The following is a 19,698-nucleotide window of genomic DNA, read 5'->3' as shown; positions in this document are numbered from 1 at the left end:
CTATCTTGTGCAGTCCGATTCGAGGTATTAAATCTGTGGCAAACTGAGTGAACAGTCCTAACATGTTTGGTGAGAAATGAGTGACTGAGTGAATCCAACAGTGGTTTTTAAATTGAGCAATCTTGACAAGCTGACACCTTGATCAAGCAAAGGCAAAAGAGAATGAACACAAGCTACTGACAAATGGATTGACCTCGACCTCGGGTATGATTGTTGGAAAATTATTCGGTCTAATGCATACATGTGAATACGTGTTTTTATCTTAAGGTCTTGTTTTTCTTTTCGTCTTTTACCTGAAAAAAATAAATAAACCTTGCCTGAAATTTGCCCTATCTTTTTCTTTTCTTTTTCTTTATACTTGGGGACAAGTATGTTTTAAGTGTGAGCAGTTTGATAGGGCCTATTTCATGCATCGGTTTATGGGTGAAATATATGGTACTTGATCGGTTTATCGCGCAAAACAAGTGTTAAATGTACAGAATTAACACTTGACCAAGGCATCAAGGCCGACCTGATCAAGCAAGTACAAAGGCGATAAAAGGATAAGAATCGGGGGAGTTGATCAAGGGGAGTGATCAAGCAGTTAGGAGGGGACCACGGGCTTCTGGAAGAAGAGCACGTGAGGAAATGAGCTGGACATAGCGCAACATTCTGTTATCAAGGACGACGTTCTAGAAGGGGACACGTGCTGGAATATAAGACGCAAGGACGAAGCTGAGTCACGAATTTGTTACCAAAAAGCGTCGACATTCTAGAAGAATAGCACGTAGCAATCAATGAGTTGCCCATTCTCAGAATGAGTGAATATTTCCTGACAAGATCGTTATCCAGCTGGAGGCCGAATCAAGCCTATAAATAGAGGGTGTGCCACCACTAGAAGGAATCGTAGACTTTACTTTCCGTCTAGTTTAGTTTAGATAGTTATCTAGCGTAGTCCAGCTCTCTAACTTAGTTTAGTCCAGCTCTCTAGCTTAGTTTAGTTCAGTTCTCTAGCTTAGTTAGATAGCTTAGTTAAAAGGGCGACCAAGGGAGCGCTGCAGAATACTCATTTCTGTTAGCGTGACTTAAGTTTCCCGCTGAGATTCTTCTCAGTTTACCGCTTTCTAGACTCCAAGTGTTAGCTTAGTTTAATTTCACGCTGTAATCAGTTTTTAGTTTAATCAAGTTATTTTCGTTTTAAACCCGCGCATTTACTTTTCTGTTCTCACCTGCAAGTCACTTGATCAAGTAGTTAAATTTACCTTGCGCAAGTTAACTAGTTTAAATTCTGCCTAGAGTAAAATCAGTAGTTAAAACTCCCAAGTTAAAGCGTGGCAGCAGCCAACCCCCCTGTTCACTACTCACACACTCGACACACCAACTTCTCTGTGGGATCGACCCCGAACTTGCCGCTTTACTGTTAAAGTTGTGCAAAATTGGGAGTTATAAATTACTTTGGCAAGGAGGAAAGAGCGAGAACTATAGTGTACTGATTAAGTGGCAACGACATTTGCTAACTGAATCAATCAGTTCGGTTATCATTCCATATAACTTTATCCGCATTCTATTCATGTTTTCGACCCTTTCCAAGACCTTCCATGAAGCATGACCTAAATGGCAGATTTGAGATGAAGGATTTAGGTGAAGCTAAAAGGATTTTGGGTATAGATATCATTAGAGACAGAAAGAGAAGGCTTTTATGGCTAAGTCAGCAACATTACATCTACATGCTACTCAAGAAATTCCAAATGAATGAGTCAAGAATAGTTTCTACACCGATTGGACAGCAGTTTGTTCTGTCAGCTGCTCGTTGCCCCAAGAGTAAAGAAGAAGAGGAGCAGATGAAGAGGATCCCTTATTCCAACATCATAGGGAGTGTGATGTATCTCATGATCTGTACAAGGCCTGACTTGGCTCATGCAGTGAGTGTCACTAGTAGGTACATGAGCAATCCGGGGAAAGTGCATTGGCAAGCACTAAAATGGATGCTAAGATATCTTGGTGGAACTGCAGAATATGGAATATTGTATAAAGGTAACAATGACTGCATCAAGGATAGTTTGGAGGGCTTTTGTGATTTGGACTTCGCATCCAACAGAGACAACAGGAAATCACAGACCGGGTATGTTTTTACATTGTTTGGTGCGGCTGTAACTTGGAAGTCGAACTTGCAATCAGTGGTGGCTTTATCCACAACTGAAGCCAAGTATATTGCACTAACTGATGCGGAGAAAGAGAGTTTTTGGATCAAGGAATCCTTGAAGATTTGGGTCTGATACAGAGGAAAGTGGTGATAAATTGTGATAGCAGCAGCGCTATATGTTTATTGAGGCATCAGACTTTCCATGACCGAAGCAAGCACATAGATGTGCGTTTGCATTTCATCCGAGATAAGGTGAAGAAGGGAATGGTGGAAGTGAGGAAGATTGCAACTAAGCACAATTCGGCTGACGCTTTAACAACGAGTATTCCAGCATCCAAGTTTGCATATTGCTTGGAGCTGGTGAGTGTTGTTAAAAGATGAAAGTCAGAGGAGTTGGAGAATTAGGACAGCGAGTTATTGATGTTGGAAACGAGGTGGAGATTTGTTACACGTGTGTGGAGTCTCACAACATCAAAATGCAACGGATTGGGCGTGCATGAGATGGGGTTTAGTTGAGGGTGTACGTGAGCATTCATGAGGGCTCGTGTGCATGGGATTACTCTCACCCAAGAATTGGTTGAGGACGGTATATAAGCTCACAACTACACACGCATGAGTCAATTCAACCATAACAGAATCTTCACTCATTCAATCGAGAGAGAGCGAGTAAAAGCAACCGTGAGGGATGAAGAAGCTAAGGGGATATATCGTTCAATCCAAGTTGTGATTGATCAGCGATCTCAGTGATCAAGGAAGGAGTCTCAGCTCTTGTTCGTGGTGTTGTTGGTCTTCTCGGAGTGTGGATCTCAGAGTCGAGTTTCTTGGGAGATTCAAGTGAGAAGAGCTTGTTCTTGTTGTAAGTTTCAGATTGAAAGATAGCTTGTAATCTCGTTTCCATATTAATACAAATCGCTCGAGTTCTCCCATGGATGTAGGCTGATTTTGGCCGAACCACGTATGCCCGTTGTTCTTTCATTTCAAGTTATATTTTCGTGCTTGTGCGTTTTCAATTCGGTGGATTAGTTTCACAATAGCAGAAGAGTATGTAGAAGAAGTTGTTGATAGAAATATGCTTATAGTTGAAAAACGCAACTATAGTTGAAAACTAGCATGTTTGAAAATGCATGATATGTTGAGGGATCTATGTTTAAGAGAATCTCAAAAATTGAAGTTTGTATGTGTGTAGACATACAAAAGTTGAGGTAGATTCGATTCCTTCATGCATGGCAGACATACCCACACTTCACTCAATTACGGTGGATGATTGTGGTGAATTCGCCTGAAATAATAAAGGAAGAGCAAGATGAACTCGGCAATCAAATCTTCAAGTCATGATCAAATTCTGAGGTAACAACTCAACTTTCTTTTCTTAATGATTACTCCATTTTATAAGGTTATTTCTCACTTCATATAAACTCTAACAATTTAATTATAAATATATGTAGCCCCTTTCTAAGGTTGAAACCTATAATACCGCCAAGATTATATGCTGTCGGATTGTGATGAAATTGGTGTTATTAACAAAGCTTATGTAAATTAATTACCTCTATGTAATCCTTTAGTATATTGTAATAAACAAATATTCCTTCATTTTTACTTGAAATATACACCGGCCCATCATAGAGCAAATTGGTTGCTCAATTTATTTAGATGAAAGTTAATTGCCCAATTTTTAAAGGGTTATTTATTTTAAATACAAGAATTTTCAATATATTTATTATTGTTTTCTGAATTTCATAAATAAAGGGTACTTATAAGTAGTCTTGTAGGAGTACTAAATTATAAATAAGCGTGGATTCACTTATTAAATACCTTTAAAAAAACCCTTGAAATTTATGTTGCATTTTTCCTTCCTTTTTCACTTGAAATAAGACTAACACTGCCATCATAGAAACATATTGGCTGCTCAATTTATTTTTTGTTTTAGATAATGGTTGTGTTAGAAATCGAGACATGTATATTTTGATTTCGGTTTAATTTGTACACCAATGTGGATAGTTGTAACATATTTTTTAGTTTCAATTGCCCACATCCTCTCCCAAATCCTTTATGGTGAACCTGACCCAAATTTAAAGTCCAGATATATTGCTGGGTCAGTTTTTTTTTTTTTTTCATTTCAGCCTAGCTGAGTCAGTTAAATTTGACCCATAAGACTTTGATTTTAGTTATCGATGGGGATAGTTGTAATACATTTTTAAATTTCAATTTCCAACAGGTTTGCCCCATTTTTAAATAACTACAACCAAAGAGAGTAATTTTTATGTATTTTGCATTGCAGAAATTGGTGGTCTACTGATATGTCTGGCTGTAGTTGGAGAAGATGCAAGTCTAAGATGATCGAAGTTGTGTTTGTTTGCTGTCTTTCTTAATTTTAAATACCGCTCTCTCTTTTCCCATACAAGTACTATATTTCAAGATTGAGAATGTTAAGTTATTGTGAGTTTGCCAATTTCAAACTATTGTTTATAAGAATACAGATTATTATCATTTTTGTTTTAATTGCGTTAAGATGGTTAGTTGTCACGTCAATCGTTGAATTCAACTCATATGTATAAAGTGTGTGAATTGCGTTTCAAGCGTCTCGTGACTATCAAGCTCACACTTCAATCGGAGAAGTAGACGAGGACTATATAATTGTTATACTTCACCACCGTCCATCAATAAAATTATTTTTCATTGATGGATGGATGAAGTACGATTGGAGAAGTAGATGGTGTGATTTTTCATTCAAGGAATTTAATTTATTTTTCACATATAATATATACCCTTTCATCTCTTATATTATGAAGTATTTTTTTTTAATCCCTTCCTTTAAATTATCAACTTTCTAATATATGAAATATTTGAGCAGTATATTATCTTTAACAGGGGTGGGTCGGTACGGTATACCATATCGAGAACGACATACCGCATACCATATCGAAAATTGTGATATGACAAAATACCATATTGATACCATATCGAATTTTCGGTATGGTTAATTTTTTATACTGTTACGTTACCGTTATTGCATTATACCGCACTTTTATGGTATACTGAAGTACGCAGTATACTATAATACCGTTATCCAAATGAAATCTATTTTATACATAGAATACTTAAAATTAGGATTTTTGAATATTTTTTCTTTTTAGAAATCAAACAATTTTTTAAAACATGAGCCGGTAAAAAAAATGAGATATTTATTCATGAAAGGAGGATCGACATTTAATAGGAATGAAGACAGGTAATAGTGGGAAGAATCAAGTTGGTTTGATTCGCACAATCAAGAGATTCGAGAAGGGCGGCAGACGCAAAACATCACAAAATCTGAAATTACGTAATGGATATATGAAACTAAAATATAAGATGCCAAATCTGTCACATGTAATTTAGGAAGCAGCCTCAAATCTCAAAGTCAAAAATAACCATTTTGGGTTGTTGGATTATAAATGTAGTTATTGATTAACAAAATTGAACATATAGTAACTGTTTAGGCACGTTGTTGAAGCAGTCTGATTAGTAAATATCACTTTTATATAGTTGAAGCAAATTGGCTTTGACTTTTCCCGCAATTTTGATTGGTGATCTATAAAAGATTGATTTTCAAATTGCTCCATTCTACTCTATTAAGCTTCTTCATCAAATATAGTATTAGCCTCTGCAAAAATGTACATGGTCATAAGCAAGAATCTAATCCCATTTCTTATAATATTGGCCTCCTCGTCATCTCGATCCAACGGCCAGCAGCAGTATTCAGGTAATTCGGTTATGAACTGCGAAGCATCCGATGAACCAGGACCATCTCCGGCCTTCCTCTACAGCTGCAACGATGAAAGGCCTTCTTGCAAAGCCATGTTGATGTTCAGAACCCGGCCACCTTATTCCTCAGCCTCGTCCAATGCCAACCTAACCTCGTCCGACCCTCAAGAGCTGGCGCGCCTCAACAACATCAAGGCCTTTGAGACCCTACCTCCCGACAGTGCTGTGTTCGTGCCTGCAACGTGCTCATGCTTTGGGAAGTACTATCAGGCCAACACCTCGTACGTCTACAAGTCCACGAACGAGACCTACTTCACCATTGCAAACCAGACTTACCAAGGCCGAGTGAGGAGCAGATCTCGAACGGCACCAAGTTTCTGCTCACATTCTTGATAACATGGCATGATTCTGTTGCTAGTATTTGTAAAAAGTTCAATGTGAGTGCCAAAAGTGTAGCTGCAGCTAATGGATTTGCTACCGAGGATCCAATCGTTTATCCCTTCACAACCATCTTGATTCCTCTACAAACAGAACCTCAAGCTTCTAAGCTGAGATGGTTTTTCTCTACATCCTTTCGGTACGCAGCATTCTCCCACACAAAGCCGTTTCGATGGATTTCTGTGAGGGTAGGTGCTGGTGCTGCTCTGGCAGTTTTCTGCTTCCTTACTCTCCTCGGATTCTTGCATTTTAGGAGAGTTAGAGCTGGTCGAGTCTCGAGGGAAACGAAGCACAGGTTGCCAGAGCACTTTCTAGATAAGGTTGTTGGAATAGGGGAGAGTTTGAAAATATACAAGTATGAAGAGTTGGAGGCTGCAACAGACAACTTCAGCCAACAGAGGAGGTTGAGCGAGTCCATCTACCATGGGATTCTTCGAGGGAATCGAGTAGCTGTGAAGAAGACAAGCAGAGATATCTCCAAAGAGATTAAGATTCTCGGCAATCTCAACCACTTCAACTTGATCAACCTCTGTGGTGTTTGTGAGCATCATGGGGTATTCTATCTAGTTTATGAGTACATGGAGGAAGGCTCTTTAAAGAACTGGCTTTGTAGAGAGACGAGTGCCTTCGCCCACAGTTGGAACCACCGGATTCTCATTGCTCTAGACGTTGCAAAAGGGCTCGATTATCTACACAACTGCACTTTCCAGCTTATGTGCACAAGGACATCAACAGCTGCAATATCTTACTCAACCGCGAACTCAGAGCAACTACAACCATAACTTGGTTTTGTTTTTTTAACTCAAGATTCAAGAACACAATACAATTTACTCAAGAACAACACTTAAAACTTTCTTCTCTATCTCACAACAATCGCAGTAGCTAAGTAAGTAGAGAATATTTTATCACAAATGTAGTGTTTAATGACATGAATATGAGAAGTGTGCTTGAAACAGAATTCCCACTCCAACGGTTTTAACTAACTCCCTTAACCTTTCATTATTTGCATGTGAGCCCTCCTACTTCCCACATATTCAATAGCTCCACATGTAATAACTGAGAGTTATACACATCCATGTAAAAAGGAACATTAAAACTCAACGAATAATGTTTCATCAAAACTCAACAATTTCAAAGGCAAAATATACACACTGTCAATCGGGATAACCCATTCGGGTTTGGGCCAACCCACTTGGGTTTTTTGCCTATTTGGGCTATGGATTTTTCGGGTTCTAAATTTTCAACCATAACCCTGTTGGAAACGTGTGAAATGGAATGGCTTTTAGCCTTTCATTTCCAAGTCCTTTGGCCTTTCACCTCATTTTGGTTTATGGTGTCCCTTAATGCCAAGACCTTTGAGGTGGCCTTCCCCATCCTATAAATAGGTGGAGCTTGGGAGAGTAGAATACACAACGAACATCACAACAAGCTTCTCTCTTCTCTAGCTCTCTACATCCTAGTTCACATATAGGAGCATTGCATAGCTCGATTCTCGGAACTCCATCAAGTTCGCCGGTGCCTAGCGGGTTTGAGGTGCTTCTACACGTTAGGAGGAAGTCGTTTTATCTTTGGGGGCAATACGCCATTCCGTGAGCACTAGCCGGGGCGTAATTTGTCTTGCGGAAAGAGGGCTTTCCTCGACTCGACTTATAAATTTGGTTTGCTTTATTTTCGTTGTAATTTTCATTCCTCTATTTGCTGCAAGTTTCCTTTCGATTGTAATAGTTAGAGTACCGCCTGTACACGGCTTGGGAATTTCTTCCCATTATTTCTAACAATCGCAAGACAAATTAGTGTACTCTTCTAAGACAGGATTATACCAATTGAAGTTGGAGGAAACATGAGCACCAAAGCTGGAATGAAGAAACGAACAGTACCAATGTTCATGAGCTATGAAATGGTTAATTCCTTTAGATCTATTCTCTTGAGAATTGTGTTTATCGTTTGTCAGTTGACAAGCAAGACCAATTTTGACTTGGTAGTAATAATTGGGATGCATGGGTTGTTGAATATACCAATGCACATATGGTTCAATATAATTGTGTACTTATTGTTGGAGACAATATTGTGCAAATTATTTGAACGTGTTGTTATAAACAACAAAGATCACGAGGTGATCGCAATGGTCTCCGATGTGAACCATGGTAACAATCCAAATGAATGGTTTGTTGATACAGGTGCCACATGTCATGTGTGCTCCGAAAGAAGCGTTTTTTCTACCTACAAATCTGTTGGAGGTAGAAAAGTACGTATGGGAAACCAAGCCTCTTCTAAGGTGGTTGGTGTGGGTAATGTGTTCCTAAAATTAGGATCTGGAAAAGTTCTTACCCTTAGGGATGTACTGCATGTCCCAGACATCCGAAATAATTTGGTGTCAGGCTCACTTCTAGTAAATCATGGATTTTCACTAGAATTTGAGTGTGAAAAGGTTATATTGACCAAGTATGAAAAGTTCATAGGTGAAGGTCACCTAGTGAATGGAGTTATAAGCAATCAATATGAAATAAAGCTAGTGTTGCATTAATCATAATATATCCTTTAAAAAAATTAGAAATCATATCTTACATAAAGTACTGTTAAAACGATATATATATTGAGATTTTGATGGGATAATTCTCAATTCTGTTTTGATTGGATTTAGCGGTGGCCGGTGGTAAACGGATTGTAGCAGAAGATGGGATGACGGAAAAATGTGGCAAGGTGGAACTTCAAAGCTAGTAGAGTAGAACCAAGTAAATTGTGGCATATGAAATCCAACATTGCAAGAAAAACACTAAAACTTAGTATATTTAATAAAAAAACTACAACCCGTGGGGTTGACCCGCAACCTGTTCGGGCCAACCGTTTAACATGCCAAAACCCGTTTTTATATTCTGGTTGCGAAATTACAGCCCTAACCCACTAAATTTATCAAGCTATTCGGGCTGGCCCGCGAGTTTTGCGTTGGATTGACATCCCTCATAAATTGTCTAGTGTTAAACGTACTCAATATGTAGAAGGTAAATATCTGAAATGAACACGATACATTAATCTATTCCCAATTCCAAATGAAAATGGAACAGAATATGTTAACAAGCAAATATAAAGTTGCAATAGATGAAGCGAAAGAGTGAGAATAATTCATTAAAAATAGGAGGAAAGTATACAGAAAAGAAAAGCGCTGAAATCAGGTTAGGGAGGAAACTTGAAAATTGGAAGTGGCTAACTTTAGCAATTCTTCATCTTTTTCCCGAAGTCTAACGATTACATGAAGGTCTAATTCGTCTCCATGTAAATCCTGTTGCTCCTCCAATATCTGTTTAGCTGACAACACCACTGATATACTGCACCAATCCAATTTAATTGAATTGAGTGTTGCTATTTCTCCAATTTCTGAAGGGATCTCCTTCAATGCATCTAAATTCAAAAGATGAAGCTCCTTAAGAAGTGGAAAGTGGGAACTCTCTAACACTGTCCAGTCTTCTAGATCATCACATCCGCTCAATGCTAGTGACCTGAGACTCCGGAATTGGCCTTCAATTGTTTCCCAGTTTCGTGTTCTGAAGCGTCCGTTCTGTAATGTGAGCCTCCAAAGAAGTGGTAAAGCACCTAACAATGGCAGTATGTCTTCCAACTCAAAATTAGTTGGCACAGTGAGACGTAACTTCTTAAGTGATGGTGGGAAACTCATCTTCAGCGGACACTTTCTATCATTAAACCTGACGAATACCGTCAAGGATTCCAGTTTACTAAAACACTGAAGATAGCTGACACAGTCCACTCTCTCAGTTAGTTCCACATTGTAAATCACATCCAATTTCATGATATTGGGAATTCTTTTAACATCATCTTCACTTAAACTGAAATTTTCCACTCCTTTGAGCACCTCTAGATTCTCCATTATAATTATATCATTGTTGATGCTCGGAGGATCTGGGAGATGCAAATTCCATTCAGTGAAATGGACATACCTAAGTTTATGCATTTTCCAAATTTCGATTGGTGCAATAAAATCTTTACGACAAGCAATAATTAGTGTATGTAGATTCCAAAGGAGATTCATTGAAGGAATCACAGACTCCCAATACGCACCAAAAGCAAGGTATCGTGAATTCACCAAATGAAACACATTTTCAAGAGGAAACAAGTTGTCTGACCCAGTATATGAGCTAGTATAAGCATCTAGTGTCCTCATAAATCTAGAATTTGGCAATTCTTGATATACATATTTATGACGTACATAAGTTCGGGCATGTGACATAGAGTACAAGGCTTCACGGATTTTTTCTTTTGGAGTGCTTGTCGGAATAACAATGCGATGCTGGTTAGTTATTCCTCGAGGACTCTGTTCTTCCACGATACAAAAAAACCTCTGTTTTTTAGCTTCTTTCAGACATAGATCTCTTAATAAATCATGAATCTTGCATGATTTTACATTCCCAAGTAACCCCAAGTCATGAACTAGAATCAGATTTCTATCAACTAGCTCTTTCAAGTACTCTTTGGCAACCGTGTTCAAGCTTTTGTTGTTTATTGGTTTCAGAAATCCCTCAGAAATCCATAACCTGACAGCTTCTGAAGCACTAATTACTCTATCTTCCTCAAACACTCCCATATAAAGAAAACAAGGCTTTAGATAGGCTGGCAAATGATTATAGCTAAGTTTCAATATTTTCAAGCAATAATCATCATTCTCCGAATTCACTATTGCGCTCAAGTTTTCGAGCATGTGCTCCCAATATCCTAGTGTAAAATTGGATTTAGCCATTAGACCCCCGACCACAGCAATTGCCAAAGGAAGTCCATTACACTTTCCCACAATTTCCTTTCCAATTTGCTTGAGATCAGTAGGAAAACTCTGTTCCCCAAATACAGTTTTGGAGAACAAAGTCCAGCTACTATCCTCGTCTAGCAAATTCATCTTACAGACTTTGTAGGAATCAGTCAAGTGGGCAGCTAAGTTCGACATCCTAGTTGTTACTACTATTCGACTACCCTCATTGCATTCAGGAAAGGAAAACTTCAATTTATCCCACACATCTATACTCCACATATCATCCAATATAATGAGATACCTCCTACCCCATAAACACTTGTGTAGTGCTACTTGTAAATCATTCTCATTCATATTGCTCGAGCTCCCTCTTGCTTGAATGAGAACTTCCCTAAGAATTTCTACTATATTATATTCTTGGGAAATGGTAATCCACACGCAAATATCAAAATGATCCTTAATAAGCCGGTGTTCAAACGCACCTTTTGCAAGAGTGGTTTTGCCAATGCCACCCATCCCTACGATAGGGATGATTTGGCGATTGGTGTTTCCATCAGTAAGCCTATTGAGGAGTTGAAGCAGCACACCATCAAACCCTATCATGAGATGGTTCTTTTCGGTGGAATTGGATCTAAAACCAGCACCATCAGAACCCATGTTATCCTTGTGCACTACCTTCTCCTGTGTCACCTCTTTCTTCAACAAATCCATTTCTTCTATCACATTTTGCACATCTTGATACAAGTGTATGCAACTGACTTGTTCATCACCATTGTCGTTGGTTGCTTTTGCAGAAAGTTGGACAGTATCAATAATATAGGACTCGATCACATCTTCAGCTGCATGAGCTACATCTACAATGCGCATCTCCAACGGGTCTGCTTCGTCGCTGTATGCAAAAGGGGAGTTATAGCTTTCTAGAAATTCCTGCAACAAGACAAGTTTTTCAATGAGAGATTGAACTTGCTGTTTATCAAGCGAAATTGGAGGTGAAGGATGAGTTTCAATATCATCTATGATATGCATAAGAGAAACTAGAGCTGCATAAGCCGCCATGAATACTCTGAAAGTGAATATATGTATGAGCAGTGTGAATAAAGATGAGATAAATTTTCAGAGAAAATTGTGACATGGGAACAACTTCCTTGACATATAATAGTAATGTTGCAATTGTAAGGATGTGGACTCATCAACATTCATAGAAATTATCCATGAATCTTTACAGCTGGCTTCCACTGTTTAAAAGGCACAACACAAGTGATAATTGCTCTTTAGTTCTCCACTCACAATTTTCTTTTAGCAAAAAACAAATAAGTGGAGTATAAAGGTAGGTGCTTTTGTGCTTGTGAATAACAACCACACACTTAAAACACTTCAAAGATGTATTCAGATATAAGCCCTTTTGAAATTGAATTTTATTTTATCCTTCAAAAAAAGTAAATGTACTTTTGGTAATATTCTTAGTTAAATGGATTTCTTCGATTACATCAAACACCACTTACTGTTCATTCAAAATAGCAGTAATTCAAAACATGCTGTTCATTCAAAATTTTATTAGTGGAGTTTCCCTTTTTGGTTACATTTTTTTGTTGATTTAAATAAATTTATGAGGATTTATGCATATAGTAGTCAGGCCCAAATTCAGCAAGCCCGAAGAAATGATGTGGCCCAGTTTGATGGGGTACGTACTAAACAAGCCCAATAGCAGTGACGGCCCATCAGCCCAAAGCAGTTCGGCATTACCAAAGAGTTCGGCCCCAGCCTACAGCTCGGTAAAAGCCGACCAATCAAGCTCTACTCTCAGATCGGCAAAAGCTGCTCGGCAATAGTTCAGCAGTTCGGTCTCAGTATTCGACCGAACTGGGAGATAGTGGACCCATGCAGAACCTCCACGACCTCCACTACACGATCTATTTAGTGATGATGTAAGCCACGACCTAATTAGTGATGATGTAAGCCACGACCTAATTAGTGATGATGTAAGCCACGACCTAGTTAGTGGTGATGCAAGCCACGATCTTAGTTCAATGTATAAATAGAACTTAGATCAGATAGACAGAAGAAAAAGAAAGCTCTGTAGACATCAAATAACATATAGCAAGTCTGTATTTGTAAGCTGTAAACCAGATCAAGCAATACAATCTTGCCTTCCTTTCTTCCCGTGGACGTAGATTTACCTCAGTAAATCGAACCACGTAATTCCTTGTGTCGTGATCTATATTTTTTACCCGCATTTACTACCATCAAAAATTCGTCCAACCATCACAGTTCAAACTTCTTGAACTAGCCGTTGGAATAGTTGGCTTTTGTAACTACTTTTTGCTTTCTTGTTTTTCAGTTAGGCTGATTAGCAGCAATTAATGGAAGATATATAGTGTAGTTACAAGTTTTTGAAGAAACAACACACACACGCATTGAATAAGATTTCCTATATTCTCTCCAATTCTCTCTTCCTCAAGAAATAAGTTTGAGCTCAATCGTCCACTCTCAATCTTTCAAACTCTCTGATATTTGTAACAATTGGCGCCGTTTGTGGGAAGGCGATTTGAGGAAGATCGAGTGCGATATGGCTGCGCGATTGGAGGCCGAAAAATTCACCGGGAAGAATGACTTCGGGCTGTGGCGCTTGAAGATAAAGGCGTTACTGATTCAGCAAGGTCTTTCTGCAGCATTGGAGGAGAAAGCTGCAGATGTGAGGGCTGGAGAAGTGCCGGATGAAAAGGCGAAGGTCAAGCTCGCTGAAATTAACGCTAAGGCACATAGCGTGGTTATACTCTGCCTTGGAGATAAGGTATTGAGGGAAGTCTCTAAGAAGACCACAACGGCTGGGATCTTGGAGAAGTTAGAGAACTTGTATATGACCAAGTCTCTTGCCAATCGCTTGTGTATGAAGCAGAGGCTGTACTCATACAGGTTCTTGGAGGACAGAGGCATCCGTGAGCAATTGGAGGAGTTCAACAAGGCGGTGGATGATTTGGAGAACATTGATGTTCAAATCAATGATGAGGATAAAGCGATCATGTTTCTGAATGCTTTGCCGAGGAGTTATGATCACCTCAGAGATGCAATGGTGTATGGGAGGGAAAAAACTATAACCCTCTCTGAGGTGCAATCAGCCTTGCGGTCTAGAGAACTTCAGGCTGGCTCAACAAAGTCCACAGAGGCTGTACCTGAGAGTCTTCTTGTGAAGAAATTCAAGAAACCAAAATTCAACAAGAAACCAGATGAAGGAAAGGCATCTACATCAGGTCAGAAAGAGACCAGAGCGTGTTACTGGTGCAAGAAGCCTGGGCATATTAAGAAAGACTGCTATGTATGGAAAAAGAAGCAATCTGAAGCAGGTAAATCTCACCCCACCTCTGATTGCATTGAAGATTGTGATACACCAGAAATTCTGAATGTGATGGAGAGTGGTTTGAGTGGGGTTTGGATTATGGATTCTGGCTGTAGTTTTCATATGTGCCCAAATAAATCTTGGTTTCATGAGTTGAAAGATGCTAGTGGTTCAGTCTTGCTGGGTAATAACTATGTCTGTAATGTGAGAGGTATTGGAATGGTAAAGCTAAGAATGCATGATGGTTCTGTAAAAATGCTAAGTGATGTGAGGTACATACCTGAGGTGAAAAGGAACCTAGTGTCTCTGGGGTTGTTGGAGAAGAAGGGGTTCACATTTTGTTCTTCTGGTGGGAGAATGGAGGTTAGAAATGGGAGTCAAGTGGTTATGGTGGCTGAAAGAAAGAATAGTCTCTATTATTTGATGGCAGAGGCTGTGACTGGAGACTCAAATTCAGTAATGATTGATGATCTAAGGCTGTGGCATGAGAGGCTAGGCCATCCAACTGAGGGGAGTATCAAGGAGCTGGTGAAGTCAGGCCTAATCCCAGGAGATGTCAGCTCCAAGCTTGATCCGTGTGAGCAGTGTGTTCTTGGTAAGGCTAAGAGGACCCCATTTCCCACTGGTGCTCATTACTCTACTTCACCTCTTGAGTATGCTCACTCAGACTTGTGGGGTCCAGCTCCAGTAAACACTCTTGGTGGTGGAAGATACTATATGACCTTGATAGATGATTATAGCAGGAAGGTGTGGGTTTACATCTTGAAAGAAAAGTCTGAAGCATTTCAGAAATTCAAGCATTGGTGTAAAGAAGTTGAAGCTGAGAAGGGTGGTAAACTAAGGTGCTTGAGGACTGATAATGGGATGGAGTATCTGTCAAGGGAATTTGATGAATATTGTAAAGAAAATGGGATCAACGGCATAGAACAGTCCCAGGCACTCCACAGCAAAATGGAGTTGCAGAACGCATGAATAGGACACTCTTGGAGAGGGTGAGATGCATGTTGTTTGGCTCTGGTATGAGCAAGAAATTCTGGGGGGAAGCTGTTGCTACTGCTGCTTTCTTGATAAATAAATGTCCTTCTACTAGCTTAAGTGGAGATACACCAGACTTTAGGTGGTATGGAGTCCACCCAGACTATTCAAATATCAGGACATTTGGCTGCAAATGCTTTGCTCACATCAAGCAAGGCAAGCTAGATGCTAGAGCCTTGAAGTGTGTCATGCTTGTCTATCAGAGAGGAGTCAAGGGGTATAGATTGTGGCATATTGAAGAAGGAAAGCAGAAAGTTATTGTTAGCAGAGATGTAACCTTTGTTGAACATGTCATGCCCTATCTTGAAAAACCAGATGAGGGAATAAGAAGATAGCCTACTCAGGTGGAGGTGGAGTCCATTGATAAGTTTCTGAAGCCTGCTGATGACTCTAATAGCCAATCTGAGCCATTATCAGTGGAGAATGCTCTCTGCGATCTAGGCGCGAGTATTAATCTAATGCCACTATCAGTGTTCAAGCAACTGAACATCGGTACTTTGAAGCCCACCTCAGCCACACTACAGATGGCAGACAGATCTGTCGCGTATCCAGAGGGCATCGTGGAAGACCTACTGATTAAGGTCGGGGAATTTATTTTTCCCATCGATTTTATGGTCTTGGACATGGAAGAAGACAAGGGAGTCCCCCTACTGCTAGGACGTCCCTTCCTCGCCACTGCTGAGGCAAATATAAACGTGAAAAAGGGAGAGTTGACAATCTTCATGGGAGAAGAAAGTCAGACGTTTTCCCACAAACCGAGAAGCATGGATGGAAGAACTGAGGAGTGCAAAGGGTTTACTGAAGAAGGAGGATCGAGTGCAGTCAGAAAAGTGAAGCAGAAGGACTTTTATGAGCTTCACATGGAGATGATGGCTTCCACTAACTCGGAGCCAATAGCATGGATCGATGCAGACCATAGTCGCCCTTCACCGGTGCACTCGGTGATCATTACTGAACCCCCTAGGATGGGGGATAAAATACCAACTGCCGCCAAGGGAAGAAAGACAATTTCTCCAACACTGAAGGAGCCTATCCCGAGAGAGCCTGAAAAGTGGTGGCTCACCAAGACTTGGAACGATCTATTTCCTCATGGAGGAGGAGCCAAGCGATCATCTGGAGGCAACTCTGGGATGAAAGGGGATCTCAGTTGATATTTAGAGACGTCGGGCATACGACGGTAAAAAGTTGCGCTACCATGGGAGGCAACCCATGGAAGGTATCAATTTCTTTTGGTGTGGTTGTTAAGTAAGCATCACCTCTCCACCAACGTTTCAAACTTATTTCTTTGCGTAGCTTTGAATAAGTTTGGGGGGTGATATGGTGGATGGTGAAGTTTACTGTTTTTATTGTTTTTTTTTAGTAGATTTTTAATTTTTTTAGGATTTTTAGTTGAGGATGAATAACCTCCCTTGGATGAACTTGAATGGGGGGTGGAGAACAATTGAGTTAGATTCTGGCATATGTGTTGGATGAGTTGCTTATGATGCTTAAAATTCTTCAAAAACTTGTTGATACTTCTAAGCATGCTTGTATGTTCTATTGTGAATTGATCAAAGTGAATTGCTCATTGCCTTGTCCATTGCCTATACCTAGTGAGATTTGAGCCTATATTTTTAAAATGTGTGATTTATCGTCAATATGTTATATGTTTCTAGAACTTGCTCACGATCTTCCTTGAGTCTACATAGTGAATATAGAGATAGAAAGTGACGTTAGGCCATCCATTCTAGCCTATTAAGACCTTCACCCTAAAATATAAATTATATGAGAATTCCTTGCTAGCCACGTTTGAGCCTAAAAACCTTTTTCTTTGATAGGTAATCAATGGGGGAAGAGTTGTGATTTGGTAAAAGAGTTGAGTTGAAAATCTTGGGAAAATGGATGTATACCTGATTATTGAAAAAGGAGTTGTAAAAAGAAAAAAAGAATAGGTTGGTGGTATAAGCTAGGCAAAGCCTAAAGGAGTTATAAGCTAGACGAAGTCTAGAAGTACAGAAAAGGCCAAGTTTGGAGGAAAATTGGTATATGGGAAGAGTCTATTAGACTACTGAGGAGTTGATATGATTAAGAGTTGAAGTATTGTAGTTCTTCGGGATTATGAGTCACTTTAGCCAAATATTCCTCACCTAACCAAAAAGCCTACATTACAACCAAAATGCAAGACCTTTCAGATCCTTGAACTATAGTCACAACATAGTAGAGGAGATGTTAGATTTCGAGCAAGTTTATGGTAAACTATGCATACTTGATTGATCTGAGAGCTATTTCTTGCCTATACACTTTTGAGAGTGAGTGATTACACATACATATACATATCTTGTGAGGGGCAATTTGACAAGGTTGCATACGTGAAAGTAACTCGAAGCAGGGATCAGTTTGATGTGCTTGTGTGTGAAGTCGTTGATACATGATACATTATTCTATACTGAGGCAATTATGATATCCGACTTATATGCATGAGTTTATATTTATTTGTCTTCTGTCTCTTGTTTGAGGACAAACAAGTGATTAAGTTTGGGGGAGTTGATAAACTCGGATTTTAACTGTTTTATTGGACATTAAACATGATCTTTTGCGTGCTTTCATTGCATTATCTTAGAGTTTATTTCCATATTTCACTATAAATGAGCTTTGATGAGTTTATCTAGTGTTTGAAGTTAAAATAGGTAAAAAATGGTAAAAATGAGCCAAGACGAGGCTGGGGTCTGCTTCAAACGTTAATCTGCCTATCAATATTGGGTCCAAATCCTATTTTTAGATGACCATTGTCTTCATCATTGAAAGAGCTTCACGTGGGTACCTCACACGCCCCAATCGGAGTTCGGATGAGAGAGATATGGCCGATCTACGAAAGCCGCGCTGTCCAAAAAAGTCTCACGCGGCCGGGTGAATTATTACCCTATAATTCCACCCGGCCGGGTGTCGTAAATTCGTCAGAAACTGGTCGAAAATCATCACCCGATCGGGTGATTTTTACCCTTTATAATTCCACCCGGCCGGATACGTTGTTTTGGCATATTTTTATGCCAAAAATGCGATTTTTTGAGGGGAATTAAAAGGAGAAAAAGCCTAGGACGCGATTCATTCTACACCTACCGCCTCCAACACTCACACACCCCCCCAAGCATACCTTTGAGAGAGAGAATTGAAGATTGAAGACTTCCAATCGAGAGATTGAAGCTTCACTCCATAGATCGATCTCACAGGAGTCTTAGTATCTTTACTTCATGTATTTGTTGAATTCTTTTGTTTTGAACATGGTTTTCTCTATGAACATGAGTAGCTAAACATTTCTTGTAGAATTCTTGGTGATGATGCACTGATTTCATAGTTTTTATCCGATTGATTTTGTTCTTGCCTTGCTCTTGTAGTTATTTGATTATTCTTGGGTTTATTCCTTTCAATTGCTTGATCACCAGTTGCTTGTGTAGGACTAATTAGATTAATCGGGAGATGAAATAATTAATCTGAAAATAAGAATAATGCACACCTTAATACAATAGAACTCGGGAGAGTTGAGGTTTTGAGTGAGGTCATTGATCTAATCGAGCTTTTGGGAGTTAGGAGTTTAGGATTAGAAGGGGACTTCAATCCTAGCACCTAATCTACAGGTTTCTCACCTCGGGAGGGGGTTTAATCTATATATGTGGTCGGCTTAGTAACTCTAGAGACACCAAAAGGTAAGGTAAATCGATTGGATAAGAGCTTGGAATTGTGCATCGGATCCTTGAGTTCTGCAATTTTCTCTATATTATCTTCTCACATCCTTTTCACACCGTGTTTCCTTGTTCTTAATTGTTACTTGCTTACTATATGCTTTTATTAGTTGTTAGAACAAACCAAACTTTTCTTGATTGTCTAGATAGTAGTTGATTTTTGTTCGTGGTAGTTAAGTTGATACAAAATTGTCTATGTGGGATACGATACTCTTGCTTACTAATTGCTACACCAGCCCCGTACACTTGCGGGTATCACTTGTGTTAAAAACAGGTACTCAATTGCAAATCTCGCTAAAGCCAATCTCACATAAATGGCTAGGGCATTCACAACTGCCCTGTATGAAGAAGAAGAGATACCTCAAACAAAAGAAGAGGAACTCATTGGAGGAAAGCAATGATGGTAGAAATGAATGCCCTGATGATGAGCGAGATATGGGATGTATGTGACAAACCAGAAGGTGTGCGAGCGGTAGGATGCAGGTGGGTCTTTACCATCAAAAGGAGACCAGATGGATAGATTGAGAGATACAAGGCAAGATTGGTAGCAAAGGGGTAC

At 39.5% G+C, this 19,698-nt stretch overlaps 1 protein-coding gene and 1 pseudogene across 2 annotated transcripts; one reads left to right on the top strand and one right to left on the bottom strand.

Annotated features, from left to right (window-relative positions):
- The first annotated feature begins 1,577 nt into the window (after positions 1 to 1,577).
- Positions 1,578 to 7,187, top strand: LOC121754582 (annotated as a pseudogene).
- Positions 7,188 to 9,398: 2,211 nt separating this feature from the next.
- LOC121755414 (putative late blight resistance protein homolog R1B-16) lies at positions 9,399 to 12,322 on the bottom strand. 2 transcript variants are annotated; one of them, XM_042150715.1, is made up of 2 exons: positions 11,537 to 12,322; positions 9,399 to 10,213 (listed from the first exon to the last, which is right to left on the bottom strand). In XM_042150715.1, exons 1-2 carry the CDS (start codon positions 12,108 to 12,110, stop codon positions 9,468 to 9,470), a joined length of 1,320 nt encoding a protein of 439 aa, XP_042006649.1. In that variant the 5' UTR covers positions 12,111 to 12,322; the 3' UTR covers positions 9,399 to 9,467. The 2 variants fall into 2 exon arrangements, with proteins under 2 accessions (XP_042006649.1, XP_042006648.1); XM_042150714.1 differs by having other exon boundaries at positions 9,399 to 12,318.
- Positions 12,323 to 19,698: the final 7,376 nt, after the last annotated feature.

This window comes from Salvia splendens, chromosome 11 (assembly GCF_004379255.2).
Source record: "Salvia splendens isolate huo1 chromosome 11, SspV2, whole genome shotgun sequence".
Lineage (NCBI taxonomy): Eukaryota > Viridiplantae > Streptophyta > Magnoliopsida > Lamiales > Lamiaceae > Salvia > Salvia splendens.
The sequence above is the reverse complement of the archived record's forward strand: the minus strand, read 5'-3'. Positions and strand labels throughout refer to the sequence as shown.